The sequence below is a fragment of the Podarcis raffonei genome, chromosome 6 (genome assembly GCF_027172205.1).
Source record: "Podarcis raffonei isolate rPodRaf1 chromosome 6, rPodRaf1.pri, whole genome shotgun sequence".
Lineage (NCBI taxonomy): Eukaryota > Metazoa > Chordata > Lepidosauria > Squamata > Lacertidae > Podarcis > Podarcis raffonei.
In genome coordinates, this window is record NC_070607.1 from 61,367,301 (window position 1) to 61,389,633 (window position 22,333).

At 40.9% G+C, this 22,333-nt stretch overlaps 1 protein-coding gene across 3 annotated transcripts in view; it reads right to left on the bottom strand.

Moving 5' to 3' along the window:
- The window catches only part of PLXNA2 (plexin A2), a 397,866-nt gene that overhangs the window by 131,978 nt on the left and 243,555 nt on the right, over positions 1 to 22,333 (bottom strand). For all 3 annotated transcript variants that reach the window (XR_008331159.1, XM_053393447.1, XM_053393446.1), the window contains exons 9-10: positions 19,825 to 19,939; positions 1,323 to 1,523 (exon numbers count right to left, since the gene is read on the bottom strand). Coding sequence is in view for 2 of the 3 variants with exons in the window: in XM_053393447.1 (XP_053249422.1) it covers positions 1,323 to 1,523; positions 19,825 to 19,939 (316 nt within the window). In the remaining variant the exon portion in view is untranslated. The remainder of the gene's footprint in view (positions 1 to 1,322; positions 1,524 to 19,824; positions 19,940 to 22,333) is intronic.

The window sequence follows — 22,333 nt, forward strand, 5'->3', positions numbered from 1 at the left end:
GCATTGTGCTGTGTAACAGCCTGCTGTGGCATTAAGGAATGGGCAGTCATGATGAATGGATGCAAGCGGTAAATGCTCCATGCATGGTGCTTTGTATAAGCACTCCCGGGAGATCTCTTAGTTTCTAAATATTTGTCTAATTGTCAGGCAAAAAAAGAAAGAAAAGAGAATTCCTTCCAAATAACAGGTTTTTACTATTACAGCAGACCTAGATACAAAACCTGAACTATATCTGTACCCCAGACCCTTTCAAGAGGGCAGTGGCAAGGATGCAAAAGTCTTGGGGTGAGTTTTCCTAGTGAATGAATAATAATAATAATAATAATAATAATAATAATAATAATAATAATAATAATATAATAATAATAATAATAATAATAATAATAATAATAATAATAATAATAATAATTTATTATTTATACCCCGCCCATCTGGCTGGGCTTCCCCAGTCACTCTGGGCAGCTTCCAATAAAATATTAAAATACAGTAATGCATTCAAAGTAATGCATTAACAGCCCTATTCTGAGGTAATCTATGAAGTTTCTTCATATAGTTTACTGATTGTTGAAATAATGTTGAAACTGAGGACACAGCCTCAGTATATGCATATGTGTTTTATGTCAGATTTATCAACATATAAATTCAGAATAACCTAGTGAAAGGAGTGCCATCTTGGCCCCATGACCATGGGTGCCTGGGGCTGTGGGTGCCATCCAGTGTGCATGTCCCTGGCACCAAAATTTGTGGTTCCTGGGCTGTTCCTGGGGAATTTTGTGGGTGCTCGGGCGCCAAGAGCCCCAGGGAGTTGGCACCTATGCCTAGTGTGTGGAAGCCGCTCAGCAAGCTACAGGGATCATGAGTTAAACATCCAAGTGATTGGATGGTAAGTATCACTCATTTATTCAATTAAAGCAACTCAGACTAATAAGATCACTGAAGGGTCACTGTGTGCTAGAAGCCAAATCCTGTAATACCATATAACTCAGGAGCTAAACGCTAGGGTAGGAAGCCTGTAGAAACCTAGTTTTCAGTGCTCCCCTTGCAGAGGGAGACTTTTTAGTTCTCCCAGGCAATTGGGAATTAGTTGGACATTTTTGCTGTTGCTTTTATGTAGTTTTAAACTACTACCTTCTACTCTTTTGATTTTATATTCTACTTCCCATCTTTAAAAAAATTCTGTAAAGCCACTTTGTACTGGTTTTTTTTGGAAAGGGAGTTTAGAAATATTGCAAATAAACAAATCCCCAACTCCTTTTATGCACAACCTTTTCTATTCCAGCTATTCCTTTTTTTTTATTATTCCTCATCCCCCATCAACTTACAGAACTATTCTGGCACTGGACACTTGAACTGTTGAAGCGCAGAGCAGGCACCCGATAGACTACCCCTTGGATGTTGAGGACACACTCATAGCCACGCTGGCCGGACTGAGGCTGAGGTAAATTTCTAGCCTTCAGGGTGATGGGCTTCACTTCACCAACAGGGATCAAAATCTCTTCTGTACGGAACAGTTGTGGGCAATCCTGGAAAACATATTTGAAAACAGCAATGTATTAGGCAACTGCGGGCACAAGGTACTCTGAATACAGTTGTTTCCTGAAGACACACGTGGACTCTGGGGAATTGCTTATCAATAATGTAAATGCAGATACAATTATGGTTCGGCTATTTCGCAGAAATCTGTTGTAGATACAAAACATAAATAAGGGATGAGGAACCTCAGGTGGAGGGGACAAATGTGGCTTTCTCTAGGCCACCCCCTCACCAGCCTTGCTTTACACCCTTCTTTTTTTGCCTGGTTGGAACATAGCTTGAATGTCTTGCTGGCCTAGATGGGTGATAGAGGGAGATGTGTGAGTTTGAAGAAACCAGCCTACTATACAATGGTAGAATTCACTTTTGTTGTTCTGCCTATTTTCACCTCCAGCCCCATTCACCATGGGCATTGAACCCTGGAAGGTTTCCCAGAAAGAAATGTAGCCTTTGAGCTGAAAAATGGTTGCAACAAGGGTTAAGCTTAAAACTTTGACTTTAAATTCAAGGATTCTGAGGGGAGGTGGTGGGAGAGAAGACAGTTCACAAAAATGTTTTTCACTGCCATGTCTTTTGTGGTCTTAGCAGTACAGGCAAAGGCCTGTCCAGTAGACCACACAGAAAGTGAGAGCAGGAAACATGGACTTTATTCTGATCCCAAAGTATCTTCATCTAGTCATTTTGCTAGTTATCTAGTCTTTTCAGGGCCTGTGGGGGTAAAATGGCAGCTATCAGGACTTTTGGTATCACCACTGCAGCCAGTGATAAATTCACTTCACCCTCTTTCATGCCACTCTCCCAGCCATGCAATGGCCAAAATCCTGCTCCCAAAGGCATTGGGAAAGGCATTTTGGCTCACCTGTAATTGTAACTGGAGCAGGAAGAATTACATTAAAAAAACAAAAAACCCAAGAGAGATAGAAGGCATTTTTTTAAATGAAAACATCCATTTCAGCTAAAAACTTTGGATTATTTTCATACTTTTCCTTTGTAATATTTTTGCCAGCCTTTGCTTTCTAGCAACTGAAATGTAAAGGAAACCCAGGGTTCTTTTGTTCAGTAAAATCAAACATATAAATAAAGTTAATAGCCACAGTTTCTCAGGTACTTAGAATGAAGGGTATTCTTTTTGAAATGCACAAAAAGGAAATAACTAAATCTTGCTGGGAACAGGGTTCTTCTAGCTGAGACGAATCTTTGACCTGATCCAGAAGGGTTCTTACATTTTTACCTATATGACAGCAGCAGGAAATCTTTGATCAGCCGAAAGGCCACAATCCCTCATAGGTAACCTTCTGGCGCTCTTGTCCCAGTGGTGGACAAGGCCAGGGGCAAAAAGCAGACACAGAAATGGGTGTGTCTCCTACTTTGTATAGTCAGCCACAGTCTAGCTATGAAAAAAACAAAGGTTATACATGCTAACAGACAACCATGTATGCATCTTTCTTCCAGAAAAGCAAGAGGTGTTCAAAGACACATTCCAACTAAGTTAAGAGCACTCGAGGAGGGCATGGATGAGGGTTGGTGAAGGTCTTAGGAGATTCCTGAGGGCATTTAGTACAGCACCCTGTTTTAAACAGAGGTCAGCTAGAGGTTTTTGAGAAACCTATAAAAGGTAACAAGCTCTGTCCCCTCATACAACTCATATTCAGGAATATCACTTTTTTGCTTGTGAAGAACAAATTTGTCTATAGCAACCACCCACATCTATCCTTTTTTTAATGGTCTTGTGAATTTAAGCCCAAAATCTTCTGGGGCAATCTCTCTTGATGCCCTAGAACAACTTCTTATTAAACACGGGAATAAACAAACCAGCCTGTCAACACAGAAAACATCTCTGATTTAGACAGACAACTTATCAATCAGATAGCTAGGAAGGAATACAGCTCCTGGAAGATGATTTAGTGAATAAAATTTATGAGCAACAGACAAGTCAAAACTCCCCATTTGCTTTCTCAACCAAATTGGAGCTGCTCTAAAAATGACTGCCCCTTGAAAAAAAATCAGGAAAACAGTTTCAAAGGGTCTTTTTCAAATAAGGATTTTTTTCTATTTAGGGCTTAAACAAGTAGGGCTTTTCAAACTGACAAATATAAACTTTTGACAAATATGTTGGCTTAGCATATTAATCTGCTTTGAGAACTTCCTTTTTGATTTGTAATAATTTGTTTCATTTGTCTGGCTTCACAAACAAGAAAGCTAAAATATATAATTCATAGCACTCACAACTTTCAAAATAAATCACTCATCCAGTTACATACTGTGCCCTGAAGCATGATTTGTTAACAGCAAATGACAACACTTATATTTGCTAATTATGAAATGGAAAATTTGGGCTTCCAACATAACCATTTATGTAATACTCTGTTTCCTGGTGTCACAATCTTTTTCCATTAAGAAACTTTTTTTTTTTAAATTAAACATTAAGGAGCTTGAGCTCAACCATGGAGAAGGAGAGAAATCTCTCCACTCACATTTTTCATGGCTTGTAAAAAAAGGGGTCACAAGACACCGGAAACAGCATAAGTGTGTTTCTTCTTCTTGTGCTGTCCATGTCTCACCCTTGACTCTGTCCTCTTTTGGCCATTCCACATGAGTTTTCACTAGTACCATTGTGTGTTCACACTAGCTCCATACTTTAAAGTGATAAAATATCAAACATTAAAAACTTCCCTAAACAGATTTCTTCTAAAAGTCAGATAGTTGTTTATTTCCTTGACATCTGATGGGAGGGCGTTCCACAGGGCGGGCGCCACCGCTGATAAGGCCCTCTGCCTGGTTCCCTGTAGCATCACTTCTCGCAGTGAGGGAACCGCCAGAAGGCCCTCAGAGCTGGACCTCAGTGTCCGGGCTGAACGATAGGAGTGGAGATGCTTCTTCATATATCTTTTGCATGAATAAGGTCCCAGGCTCAAATCCCAGCATATCCAGGTAGGGCTGGAAACATCTGCTGTCTGAAATCCCAGAAAGCTGAGGGCAGGTCAGTGCAGATAATATTGAACTATATGGAGCAGTGGTTGATTCAGTATAAAGCATGTGTCTTTGTTCTCGTGACCTCGTTTACTAAAGATTCAAACTTTTTGACTAGCTCAGGTGTGGATAAACGGGAAACAGATGCCTTCCTCTTTGGGAAAGCCAGAAGCTTTGTCCTGCTGCTTCATAAACTTTTTATGGGACCTCTGGTATATATTTTATTTTGTTTTTTCAAGAGGGATTTTGGGCAGATTAGTAGTAAGAAATAATTTTCAAATCCAGTTGGGGGGGGGATAAGCACGTTGTCGCCAGGGGGGATATGACCTTACTTTCAAGGCAGTGACTTTATGAACTGAAAGAAAATGTTTATGACTCAAAGCATCTATGCTGAGTTCCCTCAGCCATGCTTCTGAAGCAGCTCATCTTACACAGGTGGAAAAGTACAACAGACCCGGATCTACCATTTACCTTTCCTTGAGTACTGCTGAAATCATGCTCACTGCTCACCATTACAAATAGAGATATTCTTAAGGAAGTCAAAGGATTAAAATAATTTTAGACATATGTACACTAAGCACCAGTTGACACAATCAAGTTATTTGTGGATTTTTATCAGTGTTAGGGTGCACCCTCTCTCGGAGCCTTTCTCATTTCACAAATATTCAGTGCCTCTAATTTGTCACTAGGTGTCACTATAATGTTGTTTGCTCAGCTAACAGAACCAAAGCAGCATCTAGTAAGTAAGTAAACATTAACTCATGCAGCAGATTAAGAGACGCTCCGTAAATATAGCCCTTATTTTATATCTTAAGGAAAATAGTTTTATGGGGCTTCTTGGTACCCATTTTATACAAATCAGTAACCATGGTAGGGAACACATGCAAAGGAATTTTCAATATACGTGATCAAACCTCACATGTGATACTGATAACAGTAACAAATATACAACAATTTGCTTTAAAAAAAATTATTTTGGTTGCAACACTTTAATAATGTTGAAAGCAGACAGAAGCTATGTGACTTACATTAGTGAGTGGCATGGCGGGGGAGCACTGCTCTTCTGACCCCTGGTTGGTTACATTACTGCCATTTACTGGGAGGCATATGGAGAGGGTGATGAAGCCATGGTCCAAACACACCAGCAGGAGCACCAGATTAGCTCCTGTGGTGCATTTGCACCATGCTGACTATCCTACCCTATCCTAACTGACTGGAGTTCAGATGAGCAGCAACACCTGACCCCACTGTCCACTACTTGTGACTAAATTCACATCCTAACTATCCATCTTACTTCCCCAGATATCCTGTCAACTGTAAAGTTCCATCCTAGCTGCACATACTAAAAACTGGTTCTTCATGAAGGAGTCACTCTTGGTGGTAATGTCTGTATGAGCCTCATAACCAACCACCACTTTTGAAGACAGGCCCAGGCTCTCCTTGTATTACATGCCTGATGATGACTACGTCCGAATTCTCCACCTCCCGGACCCAGATTGCAATTTTGTCTCCCTTGGTTGGTGACTGCTCCACAGTCGTCTTCACTGTAGACAGTGGAAGCATTTTAAGTATCATGACAATGTGATATTGTGACACGGTGACCAAAGACACTGTGGTGTGGCTGTCAATGTTGCTGTATTCTCTAGTTTCCAGTGACACTGTTGTCTTTTCTGCTTTGTTGATAAGAGTTCAAATTATAATTGTACTACAAAAGCAGGACTTACGTACCAGAAAAGTGGAACCGTGAGGGATTCTTGAAATCGACACATTTCAACAACAACAACAAAATGCTATCCGAAAGATTGCAGATGAAGAGAAAGGAAAGATAGAAACAGACTGCAGTACTAATCGGCTATCATGCACTTTTGTTGGTGGTGCTAGTCTACTGCCAGCATTGATTTTATTTCATTCATTTTGTTTTTAAGATTGCGGTCCTCAAAACATCATGAGATGAGATAGGCACCAAAATTACAGGTGTATAATTATGATCTTTTCAAGATTCAAAACATGACATTTAAGATGATCTGCTCTTTTGTTGAAATATAACAACGATTGTAATATAAAAACCCTGTAGGCAAGTCATTGTATAGCCTCAGAGTTTACGTCTTGAAAAAGAACTCTGTTATATGGCCCACTATTCTCCAGGATTAGTCTTTTAATAGATCTGAAGCGTGCCGGGAAAACAGCTTTTTCCTATGGCAAAGTGCGTGACAGTTCCCTTTCCTTTTCACCCTCAAACCAAATCTGTTGACTGTAGGGTTAGAAATGCTGCTGGCAAAAAGGATTTCTATTATTGTTACATACAAGGAGGCTATAATGGAGTTTTTCTCGTAGCAAAGGTTTCATTGGGCGAAAAATGTCACATCGGAACTGTAGTGAAAGTAAAGATTCAGACAGCATGTATGCTCCACTCCAGGGAGAAGAGAGTAACTGTAGGACCTTTCTCCTGTTTGACAGCTTCAGTGATTGCATTAATAAAGGCATCCAAGATGTGGAAGGATATGCTACAGGATGCAACATCACCAACTGCACAGGGCACTTGTGAGTACTGCATTGCTACTGGCCATTTTTACTGAATTTGTCAGATGAGTGAATGAAGTCACAGAACCTGTAGGGGCTTGTGCATAGCACTGGGTTTCCTTAGGAGAGACATATATTACGGAGAGCACTCTTGAGTGTTTCTATAGTGCTCTGCGATGGCTTGCTGCATATTGGGTTCTTCTTCTTTTTTTTTTTTTTGCTTTATGGCGATTTGTTTTAAGGTTGCCGAATTCACACATGTATGTTATGCAAGGGCTTAGGTAAACAGAACTGATGTGCCAGGGTGTTAATACAAAAAAGAAAGAAAGAAAGAATTCTGCATGCCATGAGAGACCAACTGCACTATTCCCCTTTTTGACTTTCCAGTTAAAATAAACTGCTTGGCCACATGACTCATTATCCTTTTCATTGGCAACAGACAATAATACTTTAAAAGTTGATGTGATGTGATGTGCTGTCTCAAGGGGGACGCAAACAAATAACGTACATCACTGGACTTTGTATGAAAGTTGGGCATCTGTTCCAAAAGGATACTAGCATATTATCCATTTAGAAAATAAGTAGAGTTGTATCAAGTCCTGGGATAGCTCAGTCGGTAGAACATCAGACTCTTCATCTCAGGGGTGTGGGTTTGAGTCCCATGTTGGGCAAAAGCTTCCTGCATTGTAGGGGGTTGAACTAAATGACCCTTGGGTCCCTTCCAACTCTACAATTCTATGATTCTTTGAAATTGGTGTCCATCTGCTGACAAAAGTCTTATTGATTCAGAGCAGCCTACCACCAGTGGAAGAGAGACTGAAGCAATCTTCATCAATTCCCTCTTTCCACTGCAATTCACTTGTTCTGAAGGGTGCAATCCTTTGACAGAGTTTGGCTTAGCATGTTGTCCAGACTCCAGCAAACTATGAGCCTGACTTTGAATGAGATGCTAAGACAAACCATGGCTTAGCTCACTGCCGTTCCGCAGCCACAATCTCCTCTCTGGATCTCACACCCTTGGACATTGACATTAAACCATGATTTGAAATAGCAGCACATGCCAGCTGTGGCAATATGTTGAAAGTTTTCTAAAGAACGTATCAAGAAGATCATCATGGGGTATTTGAAAACATATTTTATCACAGTCACTAATGTTTGAGAATGACTTTCTAAGCAAAGAAGATTTGGAACCCAAGGGACAGGAGCAAGCTCCTTATTTACAGGCTGTCTTCTCTCAAGCATCTTTGAAAGCATTAGCTAATTATGCACATTGATAAACACTAACAGAATTGGCATATGATCTAAAACTCTGTTCTCCCTGTACATTGTGGATGGCTTCATTGATTTTGCTAACATAATTGCTAATTTAACTGGTTGAATCCAAAGAATAATGTGATCCTTTGGAAACTTGGCATTAAAAAGCCAAAACCCAACAGAAGCCAAAGAATTTAGCTGCTGTAATCTCATATTCCTTTAAGAAATCCAACTGCTTATTGCATGTTGTTTTCTGGCCTTTGCTTTGCAAACAGACAAGCTCAGTTTTACCACGATGATTAAACATAACAAATAATTTAAAATGCAGTTCATGTCAGCCAATTTCTTTTGAGTAAATATGTCCCTTTGCACCTGCAACCTCAGCTTTATCTCATTTATGCCTTTGATTCTTGTCAATATTTTGCCCTAAAATGTGAGTCACCCTCTTGTGCTCCTTTCCCAAACACAGTGTTGGTAACTTCTCTTATCTTGTTGCAAATCTCCCCATTGCCAAGTTACTGAAACTCCATAGCCTACATTTTTTAAAAATCAATCAGATTCACAGCAGGTTTTTTTTTAAAAAAACAAACAAACACAAAACAAAATGAAAACTCTTACACTACAAAGCTGCAGGAGAAAGGACAAAATCAAGTAAAGTGTATAGAAAAGCCCAATTTGTAAAAGGGAAAGATCCCAATATAATGAAGGTCAATGTGTGTACAAGTGAAACTAGATACAGTGGTACCTTGGTTCTCGAACTTAATCCATTCCAGGAGTCCTTTTGACTTCTGAAACTGTTAAAAAACCAAGGTGCGGCTTTTGAATGGCTGCAGGAACTTCCTGCACTCAAGCAGAAGCTGCAGAAGCTATGTCGGAAGTGCGGCTTCCGAAAAACATTCATAAACCAGAACACTTACTTTTGGGTTTGTGTCGTTCGGGAGTCAAATTGTTTGACAACTAAGCCATTCGGGAACCAAGGTACCACTGTAGTGATCATTAGGAGATCACAGGTGCTCAGTCAAACACATAGTAGTAGGTTCGATGGCTCAAGTCTGACTTTGTATAAAGCAGCATCTTCTTTCCAGTGCAAACAAACCCAGGCCATTCTGGCTTGTATCCAACAAAGTTGTTACACAAGCAAATGAACTTTCCCTCCTAATCTGCTCCCAGTGTACTCCGTCTCCTCCTGCAGGGGGAGGAGAGAGAGGGAATGTTCCACTGCCAGTAAATTTTAAAATCTATTTTCCCCCCTTGAGGTTGAAATCCCTCTCCCTCAAAAAATAAAAAATACCACACACACAACAGAACTCTAGGCAATATGCAGCACAAATCTAATCAACAATAAATCATTTCCCTGACAAGCTCAGGAGAACTGGGAAAAGTTGATACTGGCTTCTTTATCCTTCTTTATAGGGAAAAAAGAGAGGAAAATTTCATTATGGAAACAAAGAGTATGACATTCTTTTTGTCAACTCTTGATGATAGCTAACAATGTAATTTGTTGACTGCTACTGGCTTAAGTTAACAGCCAGCCTAGGATAATGAAAATCAGATAATGAAAGTTCAGGGAACACAAAGTTCTTATTTTAATCCCCACCTGAAGCAGGTTTCCATCTGGGGAAATGAATAAATTTCATACACAGAGGAAAAGTTCAGCAAAATAATTTCTACAAAATATATCTAAGATCTTGGCAGGAAAAAAATAGATGAGCAGTCAATCAGACTACAAAGCTACAATTTGGAATGCATATTTCATAGTGGTACATATCATCTCCATGGCGTCAGGTTTTCACGTATTTCTCTGGATGCCATCTACATAATATTCAAGAAATAATTGTTTTCCTTAAAGAAACCGTTGATGTATTTTTGCTACTCTTGGACCTTAATGAACAGCCCTCCCCCCCATTGATCTAGGAAGTTGGCAATGAACACTGACCTCCCACTCTACATTGAGCAAGTGATATCTGGTTTTACGTCTGATCTCCTTCCCTCCTATCTTGATATGTAGTCTACTGAATCTGCTCTGGTATGTTTTACATTTTTCTCTGAGGTTTCCTAAATGGCATTAGTGGCAATTATGGTAAGTAGTCCAATAGCTGAAATTGCAAAGCATTTGGCACCACAGCTTAGATCTTTGACAAGCTGCTTTATTTTATATGTCTCCATCCAATCTTTCTTTGAATGATTAATTAGGAACTGAGCTATGTTGCAAAAACACTGCCCTATGTATCAGCAAACTCAGCTCTTGACACGATATATAAATAAACCTTGTAGCAGGGGTGGAGGAAGGGGTGTGTGGTCTGCCCCGGGTGTCACCACTGAGGGGGGTGACAAAATATTGGGCGGCACTCACCACAGGGCCTGCACCGTGCCCAAGCCACATGTCTCTTGGGAGAGACACGGTGGCTTGGGCGCGCACAAGCTTCACGCTGCCCAAATGGTTCTCCTACTGCCTCCCCCCCCAGCTGTAGGGTGGCTGAGTGGGAAGAGGCAGGCAGACCCCGGAGGCCCCGTGGTGCACCCCACCCCTATGGGCAGCTCGCCCTGCCCCTGGGCGCCCTGCCCCTGGCGCCCAAGCCGCTTCCTCTGCTGCTGCTTTGTAGAGCAGGAACTTCTAGATGAGGTGGTTTGCTAAATTAGAGCTGCTATGTATTTCTGAAGTCTTTTGAGAGGAGCTTGCTAAAAAACGACGAGGTCAGCATTTCTACCAAGGCAAAAAAACAAGCGCTTAAAGCTACATTTGAACCTTAAAGACTGACAGACATGGAGCATAAGGATTTTGTTTTCAGCATACCTCCAGGATTGCATTCTGAATTGATGTCGCTTTCTCTCCGAGGACATGAATCCCCCGCCCCAAAACCCAAACAATGTTTTGGTAGGCCACAAAAGAAAATCGCACTTCAATTGCACTGTGTGAAACTACATAAGACATTTCCCAAGAGGGATGTGCAGATGAGAACTAAATCAATGTTTTGGTTTCATGTATTACATTATTTAATTTTGCCCTAACATGAAAAAGGTAGTATAAACCCAATTTACATGATAGGAAATGTGTTAAAAGAAGAGATTTTTGCATTTCCAGAAATATGGTCTCTTCAAGAATTGCAATTCAACAAAACATGCCGTATATTTCATGCTAACGGCACATTCATGAATTAGATTACAAATTGCGTGTGTTGTGAAGTGAAATGTTAATTAGCTCTGTTAAATGAGACAGATATTCAGGACGTTTAGGTTTTGTGCTGTACATCCTAGGTCTCCAACCTATTTGCGTTTGTGACTACAACAGGAAATTTAAGAAAGTATCATTTGCACTGCCACAAAATGGCTGCTGTAAAACTACAAATCCTACCTAGTTTAATTGTACATACACACTTCCCTTGTTCTAGACTCTTTTTGGAATTACATGTTTTGTTCTAACACAATGTCTGATTAGCTCCAGAAAAATCTCACAATATCTGGACAATAGTTATAGAGAAGTTATGACCCCAAAGCCCAGCAGTGAAGATGACACTAAGGAAAGGCTGCCATTCTACCAGCTAAGGAACCAGACTGGATCCATGGCTCTGAGTCTAATGCTGGTGATGGGGAAAGCACTGAACCTGGGAATGGCAGGCAGGTACTAGTGAAGCAGATGTCATAGCATCAGGGCTGTCATAACACAGAACTGGAGCCAAGACCCTCACAGACACCTTCCCCTGGGGGAAGGGAACTGAGTGCCTCCTACAGGATCCTACCAGTCGAACAGCTGCAAGTGCACCACGCAGTGGGGGCCCTTGGCATCTCAAATTGCAGTGGTGCCCTGTGCAACACCAGAATCCGGTGCCCCCCATCTCTAACTTTCCATCGGATAGAATAGTTGCAGTGCAAGCTGTGGTATTCCAGAAGCTCTATGCCCAGTGTAAACAAACTGGTCATGCTCCCCTAGATCTGCCTTTGACAGCTTACTTGCCATGCTGCTTTGCCTCATGGGCTCCTTTGCAGGATCAGTACTGGGTGATATGAATTCAACCTCAATCCCAGCCCCACATTGCAAAGGTTCTGCAGCCAAGGTAGGGACAGGATCTCTGCCTCCTCCTTGCCACCTCAACAAACTCTCTCTTCTGTCTCTCTGCCATCCCACCCTACAATGTGTACTCTTGCTCCCTTTCTATGGGAGCAAAAGGGATTTCATGGACTTGGTGGGCAATGAACCCACATTCACAAGAAAGAACTTAGACATGACTTCAGTTGAGAAGTAGGGGATTTCTTGTTTCAGCAGAGTATGAAGCTACAAACCATCGAAACCCATAATGCACCTAGCTGGATTTTGAAGTCTTTCCATTTCAGCCACAGAGCTACAATCTGCCTTTCAATCTTGAAGAAATGTAAAACATGTTTTGGTGGTTCAGTTCTACCCAGGAAGGAAAAAGGAATGCTGAACAGAAAAACAACACAAAAATCGCAAATGCATGTACAGGTCTTTTCATGTACATGGTTCCATGTACTGCCTAATAAATAGAGGGAAACATGCACATGAAAAGCCTTGTGGATGCATTTGCGATTTTTGTGTTGTTTTTCTGTGTTGTTTAACATAAACATGTGGCCATGTTAATGTTTTGTTCATATGCAAAATCTATCAGCAAAAACTCATGAATAAGTCAGTTAACTCTTTACAAGACTTTGGACTCCAACCTCTAGTAAATAAATCTAGGCATTTAAAGATCAGGCAGATGCTTCAGTTTTTGTTGCTGCTGCTGACAATGACTATAATTACAAGAAACTTCAAAACAGGCTGAAAACATGATCAGGAATGGGGATTAGCCAGGTGATAATATTACCTAAACATTTCCACTAAAAGGAAACAGAACACACCTCCAGTTTAACCTTCCAGAGCCTGTGAATGTTCCACCTGCCTGATTCAGTGCCCCCCCTGTGGAAGCAACATTATCTGTACAAACTGAACACCAAAGCAGAATGGTGATGTTCAAATTTGGGAGAACAATTCAATTTATTTTCTCCTATCTTCCCACTGGGATGAGACTACGGGAAATATATAAATATATTCTCTGTCATCTGAAGATTTCCCCCATTTAAACTATTTTATTACCATAAATCTCACCCAAGCACAGCTTTATGACAACTTTCTTTTTCTTACATAAATTGTTCATGTTATAGGGCTCATTTGAAAGTGACATCCAAGGTGAAGGTCCTTTCTTATAAGCCCTTTTCATCAGACAAATCCCTTGCTTTTATGGGTGCAGATATGTTCCATGTTCCTTTTCTTTTAATCTTAGTTAACTCCATTTCTCAAAATATTAATAAGAACAAGTATACACTAGTTTACACTAGTATACAAGTATTTAATGTTGTAGTGCATTTTTTTCAATCCCTGAAGAAAAGCAAATGGAAACTACATCCTAGAAGTCTTGTTTGACCACCTATGGATTGCTATGACAGTGGCCCAAGTTCATTTCTTCCAGTCTCCATTAAATGGCATGTCTGCTCTCTGCTTAAATGTAGATCTGTTAGCATCAAGGGTTTCCTTGATTCCAATGACTCTGTTACAATAAAATGATTTCCCCCCCTAAGTGCTATCACTGAAAACAATGTGGGGATCTTAGATTCAAGCTGGGTTCACTGCTGTTCAATTTATCAACAGAGATGGCAAGTCTCTAGGCCACACTCCAATCTCAAACTGCGTCTTCTCTTGATGCTGAGCTTCATGTTAACTTTGAATTCATGGTGAGAATACACTGCTTCTATTTCCACTTTCCAAGCCAGTGTTTGTATATTCACAGTAGTGCACCTTCCCTACATTTTTATTTTTATTTCTCTGGTGTTTCTTTTGAGCTGTGGGAGAATCGCCTGAACAGAAGACATTCATAGGCAAAAAAAATATAATAGGGTTGCTGCCCATGTGCAGGAATTAAATAACAACCCAGAAATTGGATGAAACATTAAGACATGCATGATATCATTGCTATCCTATGTTGGGTCATAAAAGACTTGGATCCATTATTTGAAGGAATGCCTTTCCTTATATCACCCTGATGTCTTATAGTTCCATCAGGGACATGGGTGGCGCTGTAACCTCAACCACTGAGCCTCTTGGGTTTGTCAGTCGGAAGGTTCGCAGTTTGAATTCATGTGACAGGGTAAGCTCCCGTTGCTCTGTCCCAGCTTCTGCCAACCTAGCAGTTTGAAAGCACACTAGTGCAAGTAGAGAAATAGGTACCGTTGCAACGGGAAGGTAAACAACATTTCTGTGCACACTGGCACTCATCATGGTCCTCCATGCGCCAGTAGCAGTTTAGTCATGCTGGCTACATGACTTGGAAAGCTGTGTGTGGACAAACGCCAGCTCCCTCGGTCTGAAAAGTGAGACGAACATTGCACCCCATTGTTGCCTTTGACTGGACTTAACAGTCCGGGGGTCCTTTACTTTACCTTACCTTATAGTTCCACCACATAAGATAGAACTTTTTCTGTGGTGGTACATTGGCTGGGAAATTTCTTCCCCAAGATATAGCTGCTACTGACATTGCTTATTTTGGGGCGCTGCCTAAAAATATATTTTCACCAAGGCTTTTGTAGGGAGCTGTTTAGTTAGTTCAATTATGCATTAATATTTATCCTAATGTCTCTATATAATAAAAATGTTAATGTCATCACACAAGCCGCCATTGGAGGTTTTGGAGTGCCTCATCACAATCCTGGATTTGTGTGAAATCAGGGTTGGAGAGAAGGCAAAAGACAAGGCAGCTTGCACAACAGCAGTGGTCATGGCTTAGGAGCAAGAAGGGATGGACAATGAGAGGGGGAAGTGGTTTAAAACAATGGCAGAAGTTAAAAAGTCAGTAAAAGAGGGAGCTGAGAGGGAAATGGTGGATTTAAACAAAGTCAGAGGTTTGAGTAAAATACTATGGAATTTTTGACGGCTCTGCATCCTTTATCTTTACATGAAGTAGTTGGAATGGAAGAGGGAGATTTGAGTACAGCAAATAGAGGGACATTGAAAAGGGAAAAAACTGGCTGCTTCAAACAATGGCAGAAATTTGAGTAAAGTGAGGGTGCAGCAACACTGAGAAGAAAATAGGGGGTGTTAAATTTTCTCTTGTGGCTATTTTATATTGCCATTTGTTCTTAAATTCTTCAACTTTATATTGTAAGCTGCCTTGCGGATGCTTGATGGAAAGGTAGGCTAGAAATGTTTCTGTCAACAAATATTGTGACAACTGATTCACACAAGATGAATTATACTGTTGTCAGTGAATCCCTCAGACAAATTATGTATTTCACTTCCTTGATGCCATGGCGGGTTGGTTTGCACAGGCATAAGTGCACTGTTGTTTAACTGTGCTAAAGATTAATTCTGCCAAAGTGCAAACAGTAAAAGAAGCCAAGCAGTGCAAATTTACTTGAGTGATTGTAAACTATAGTTCTGCCTCCCAGCATTAACAGGGAACAAAGTGGAGAAACATGAAAGTGCCACTTTTTCAGTCATTTTGCAAAGTATAACCTTACTTTAAAGGCTTCAGGTTGCCTTCACACTGGCACAAACAAGCAATTGCTAGAAACATGTCATGGTTCTTACCATTGGTTAACATCTGACAAAGGGTATGATTTTAACCCTTCAGAACAGATGTGTTAACTAATGCATAAAAATGGTTGTGGAGGCAGGATGCTGCACTTACATCCTGATACTGAACTGCAGTTGGCAAGTATCCATGTGGGAGACTGTGCATATACTTCTTTCTTTGACAGAAAGTAGTTTGATTGAAATATTATCATTTTTGCTTTGCTTCCAAAGGGCAATGCATCTTCTGTTAACAACGTCTATTTGTGTGTGAATATTCTGCTAATATATTAAGGCAGATGTAAGAACAGCTTTGCTAACAGGATGGTGCTGAAAATAGAAACCTTACAGAGACCCCCCCCCCCATATTACTATCTACAAAGTGGCTTTTGCAACAGAATAACTGGATTACACTTTTGTTCTGACAAACAGCATTTTATTTTCTTCAGAGAGACTAAGCAAATTAGACTGCTGAGCTAGTTGGGTCAGTGTAAGCACATAAGCATGTGGAGCAAAGAGGAACAGTGTTTCATTTGTCTCATCATGGCTATGCTGAGCAAAGAGGAACAGCATAACAGCATAGTTTGCTCAACATAAGCTAACTAAAGAGTGCTTAACAGAAGTTCTGCCAGCTATAAAGGACAGGCAGGAAGTGACAGGCAGAATTTCCAAGCACCTTGGTTTCCCCAAACTAGGTCCTAGAAATATATTTTTAATAGGTAACAAAAATTAGCATGCTTCTGCAGCCCTCAGGACTTTCCACACTGACAGACTTTTAGGATACTTTAACACAATGTGAAAATGGCCCTTTGGAATGTCTTGCTCAAAACCATGAAGAGGTTTTGCAATAGCAATTAGAAAAGACACAGAGCCAGAATTCCCTCTGGATTTGGATTTCCAGCTGTGCCACTCATTCGCTTCCTTTTCCTGGTCTAGACAAATCCTGTTTCTCTCCCTCACTCCCTCCCACTGGGGGTAGTAAGAGAAACCTACAAAAGAGGGGAACTTTGACATCACCGCCTTCAAAGTGCAGAAACCGAATTCCAAAGTTGAGCAAAGGGAATGCAGGCAACCTCACCAGATAGGAAGGAAAATCCATCCTCACTAGAGCACAGGAAAAATAAAAGATAACAGCTCCCTCTTGCCAGTTTGGAAAGATGCTTCTTCCTTTTGTATCAAGCTATTTAAAGCTTTTGCTTTGTCTCCAGAGTTGAGAACCCCTCGAGTGTCTTCTCTCACTTCTGATGAAACACTTAAAAGTTCAAACAGTATAAGCCACCTGGTGTCACTTTTGGTTAAAGGCAGAAGCGAAGCAGTGGCGGCTTCCAATCATGTATGTCTGTCCATTGCCAAGCCCTGCTCATGTATATACATATATTATGTCTAGTTTTATGTTACCTATTTCCTGGCATCTTCTCTAACCTGGAAGGCACACATGTTGTTTCAGCTTGATGCTTTTTTGTTGATGCAGCATGGAGCATCATTACTTGATAAGAAGAAAGGAAACTTGATCGTCCCTTTTATTGCTGAACATTTTCCCCCTCTTCAATCTCATTTCCTTGCTGGTCAGGCTCCATCTTTATGAGGCTGAATGACAACCACTTATTCCTGTTTGCAATGTCAAATATATGTGAGGTTTTCAACCAAAATGTAGACGCTCTCCACCTCCAATGTTTTAAAAATGCTGATGGCTTAATGTTCTTAATGTCAGAAGGAAAATGAAAGTGTTCCCTTGATCTCATGATAGTATCCTGTCCCTCATTCCTCCCTCAAATACTCACTCTTCTCAGCTAGAAGGGTATAGCACTTCTTCAGCACAGCCCTCAAATAATCTCCATCCATAACAAGACCTGAACATCATTACTCTAATAACAAGACCTACAAAACGGGCCCTTTCAGGTTCAACTGCTTTCGGCCAGAGAATGACCAACAACTCAAAAGGTCATGCAGCTGCCAAATTTCAATGAGACACTTTCCCTAATAAATAGAACAACCTGTGAATCTCAGGTCCAGCATCAGGACCTGACATCCTTTGGCAGCTGATAGGGCCTCAGATCTCTAGCAAAACCCAACACTAATGCTTAGACCCTCTCAGTATGTTGGAATTAAGGGATAAACTAGGAAGTAGAACTGAAGAGTAAGCCAGGACTGAAGAGCAACTAAATAATAAAGGAACAATCAAATGCTCAGGAAGATCTTGTTGGGAAAAAGATCTTGCTTGGGAAAAACTAATGGGAATAAGAAGGTGCCTCAGGTGCTTCCTGTCCAGGAGGTTCCACTAGTCAGCTTTGGAGGGATCAGTCTTGGGGCAGAGTATACTAAACTACCTTAGGCAGATGCTGCAATGTGAAGTTCAGTAGCCTGCCATGTGGGGCAGCTGCACAGAGCTGCACAGAGCCTGGCAGCTCTTAAAACTGTTAGCAATCATAAGTCATCACTGCCTTTAAAAATAATCTTATATTTATCATGCTTTAATTTTCACTCTTTCTCAGCAACCTCAGAAACCTGTTTGGCAGAAAGCTGGGACAGACAGACAGATGATAGACAGAGTGTGTTCCCACCATATTGCTAGCAAACAGATGTGAGGCAAGCTTCCTCTTAGAGGAGGACATGCTTGGTGACATGAACTGGTGTGCCTGGGCATGCTATTCCATGCAGCAAGAATAGCCACCTGGCTGCACTCTTTCTCTTGCCCTTTACTCAGCCCCTTCTTAGGGGCAAAGGATGCTGCCTTATATGGGGTCAGGCCATTGATATTGACTAGCAGGGGCTCTTCAAGGACCCAGTCCTACCTGGAAATGCCAGAGATGGAACCAGGGACCTTCTGCATGCAAAGCAGAGGCTCAGCCACTCAGCTATGGCCCTTCCCTATAAATGTGGGAGCAGACCTTCAAACCTGTGCTTCAGGGTGTTCATGTTTGCGATTACCTAGTTTCAGCCTAGAGACAAACAGCAGATATCCATAACATGAATCCACACCACTACAGTCGTACCATGGGTCCTGAATGCCTTGGTACTCAGACATTTTGGCTCCCAAACGCCGCAAACCCAGAAGTGAGTGTTCTGGTTTGTGAACGTTCTTTGGAACCCTAACATCTGATGGGGCTTCTGTGGCTTCCAATTGGCTGCAGGAGCTTTCTGAAGAAATCAGAAGCCGCGCTTTGGTTTCCAAATGTTTTGGAAGTCGAATGGACTTCTGGAACAGATTCTGCTCGACTTCCAAGGTACAACTGTATTCACAAGTATGTTTATATTTACAGATAGGTTAGTACATTTGGGTTAACATCAATCACAATTCAAGTAAAAACATTGATAAGAAACAATGCATCTAAAATTTCTCTCCATCGCTCACAGAAGATGAAGCATACAACAGTTTTACCTTCTCTCTAAACTACTCTGCACCAATTACTCTGTAAAGCCTGTTATTGCCAGTTCTGTGACTGAGCTATCATATGTCAGAAGTACACATTGTAAACATATATGCACTGCATGGTTGTGACAATTCATGTAAAGTGGTGGAATCCTGCCAGCTATGAATGGATAAACCCCATTTATTTCTCTGAGATTTATGCTTGAATAAGCAGATGGTACATTGCCGCCTAAAGTTACAGAACCCAATTTTTGCTAGAATAGAAGATGATAGGGATCATTATCTTTTGCATCAATCAAATAGGTGCTATTTACCATGCTTCCAATAGAGAGAATTTTTCACAAGCCTTCTGCTTATAAATATACATCCATCTTTGACTTGAGTCATGCTATGCACCTGAGTAGTCCCGCACCTTCCATTTACTTTTAGCCCGCCTACCCCGGTGCTGAAATGAGCTCATCAACCAAACTATTCACCTTTACTTTTCACCTTGGGAAATCTTGAGACTTTTTTTCAGGGGTGGGGATGGAAGGAGGGGGGAAAGAGTCAGGCACCATCATGAAGATAACATCTAAGAACAGCACTCAAAGGTGCTGCTCTTTAAACCCAGTATTCATACCTCAGAGACATTGATCCTCCCCTCTTGAAACGAACACGTTGTGGGATCATGAGTGCAGAGGTTTCGATATTTACACCAGTGGCAACGAAAAGCACTGTTCACACAAGACAGGCACCTGCCAAGAAAGGAATAAAGGACCTCTAGGTTTCAGTCTGGGCAAATGTGTTTATTATTGACAAATGTATAATTATTACCGAAGAGCCAGTTAATGATACTATTGACATATCAACAAAATTTATGGATGATAGAAAGCTCATTAAACATTTACACATTTGGTTAACATAATTAACCCTTAAATATGATTTACTAGGTGAATATTTATTACATTCTTGTGTCCATGATATTGCCAGTTTTGTGCCTTTTTCATTTTTAATGTCAGCCTTGACTGCCAAATGTCTTTCTTCCTTGCTTCTAGCAAGTGTCAAAATTTAAAATCAACAGATGGGCAGTGGGATTGCAGAATAATGTGAAATTATCTAAATAAAACTTAAGAATTAAGAAAAAATAATGTTTCTGCACTGCAGGCCTATGCTGACAGGCCTACGCCAATGATAGGACGCAATAGTAATACAGTGGTAGCTCAGTTTAAAAACAGCCCTGTTTACGAACAATTAGGTTTATGAACTCTGTAAAACCGGAAGTAATGTCCTGGCTTGCGAACTTTACCTCGGTCTAAGAACGGAATACGAACAGTGGAAGGGCACTGGCAGTGGGAGGCCTCATTAGGGAAAGCGAGCCTCGGTTTAAGAACGGTTTCGGTTTAACAACGGACTTCTGGAACAGATTAAGTTCGCAAACCGCAGAACCACTGTTCTTAGCATTTATATTGCACTTTCTAAGTGCTTCACATACATAATCTCAATAAACATTACAACAACACAGTAAGGTAGGTTAGTATTATTATCTCCATACTGCAGTGCAGGACTGAGTCAGAGCGAATAGTGACTTGCCTAAGGCATCCTAGTGTGTTCAACCTCTGATCCATGACTACTGGTTTTGTATGGTAAATTGCAATTTCAAGGCTAGCCTTCATGTGATAGCTACCGCTGCACATAGAAAAAGGAAAACCATGCCAAAATAATTTGAGTCAAATTATTTTTGGCCCACAATGACTATCTTCCCTTCCCTTAACTTTGCAGAGCTTAGGTTTGCATAACTCAACTGGTCAATGCAAAATTAAGAGTGGTCAATTTCACTGTTTGTGTATTGAGGGTTTTTCTCTGCGGTTGTAGTATCAGAGCTGAAAGTTTACAATGTGGCCAAATGGTTTGGAATACAATTAAGTATTCACACAGAGGGAAAAAATAATTCTGTCCCAGGTCTCTGCTGGTGGCAGATTGGTATAAATTTGCCTTCTGTCTTGAGAGTTACAGGTTTCATGTAGCTCCAGATGGGCATTGTGCTGGCAAGCCACTTACCTGGAAAGTTTCTGTCTATAACTGGTATGTGACAGCACGAGCAATAGTTTAATGCCATCTAGTGGGTCAGCTAGAGCTCAAGCAAAGACAGCTATGATTGCTTCAGAATCTGCCCAGGGCTTTGGTTAGCCTCTGCAATGCATGCAATTTTTCTTTGCCTGTCACTGAGATGGTGTTTTTATCCAATTTTTGCCTTGGGATATTTTGAGAGCAGCTGCTCCCAAAGGGACAAACTTCTAAACAGCATTTGAATCATGAGCATTTCTGCTTCTAGCACACAGAAGAGCCATTTCTTCTATTTCTAATAATAAACAACGTGGGAGAAAAGGGAGAAGTTTATATTTTCAGAGGCCAACAGCATCTGTGTGGTGTAAGAGTTCAATTCCTCATGCTAATTTCCCCATTTCATGGCACTGAAACCTTTGGTTCTGTTTTCCCATAGCAAGCAATGGCAATGGAACAGACAATCAGAGGTTGTTTCTTTTAGGCCAGTATGGACAGGCAGATATTTTTAATGTCAGCATGATCTATTAGTCTCTCTGTTACCACTGAGAAAACTAATCTAATCTAAAAAGCTAATATGAGTTATGAGGAATTTCACCACCTCACAAACAGAAGATACTTCAATGCCAAGCTAGAGAGTGTGGGCAGCTCCCTCCACCCCACCCCTTACTGTGCTAAAACACACATTAACCATCTTCTTCCATCTTATATTCTCAATTGTAATTGCCTTTTGATTCCTCTGTAATGACCTTAATAGCTAAGGAAGCTTATTCTAATCATACAAATGCAAATCTGAGTGGGGTAGGAATATTAAGCAGTATGAGCATATTTAATTACTCATTTATTTGACCCATTTCTCTCCCCCTTTCTCAGATTGGCAGGGATCTGTGTGGCGCCTGCTTTTCAGCTCCCATTTCCAGGATCGAAATGCAGCTTTCTTCACTTAGCATATCAGTTCTAAGATGAAGTGTTGGCTATTCCCATTGTCAAACATGAACATGCCTGTTTCCAGTGCCAGCAGCTCCATTAGGGCAAATGGGGCTCTGCCTCACTAACCTCACTGTGTTGTCAGCCATCCCTTACCTGCC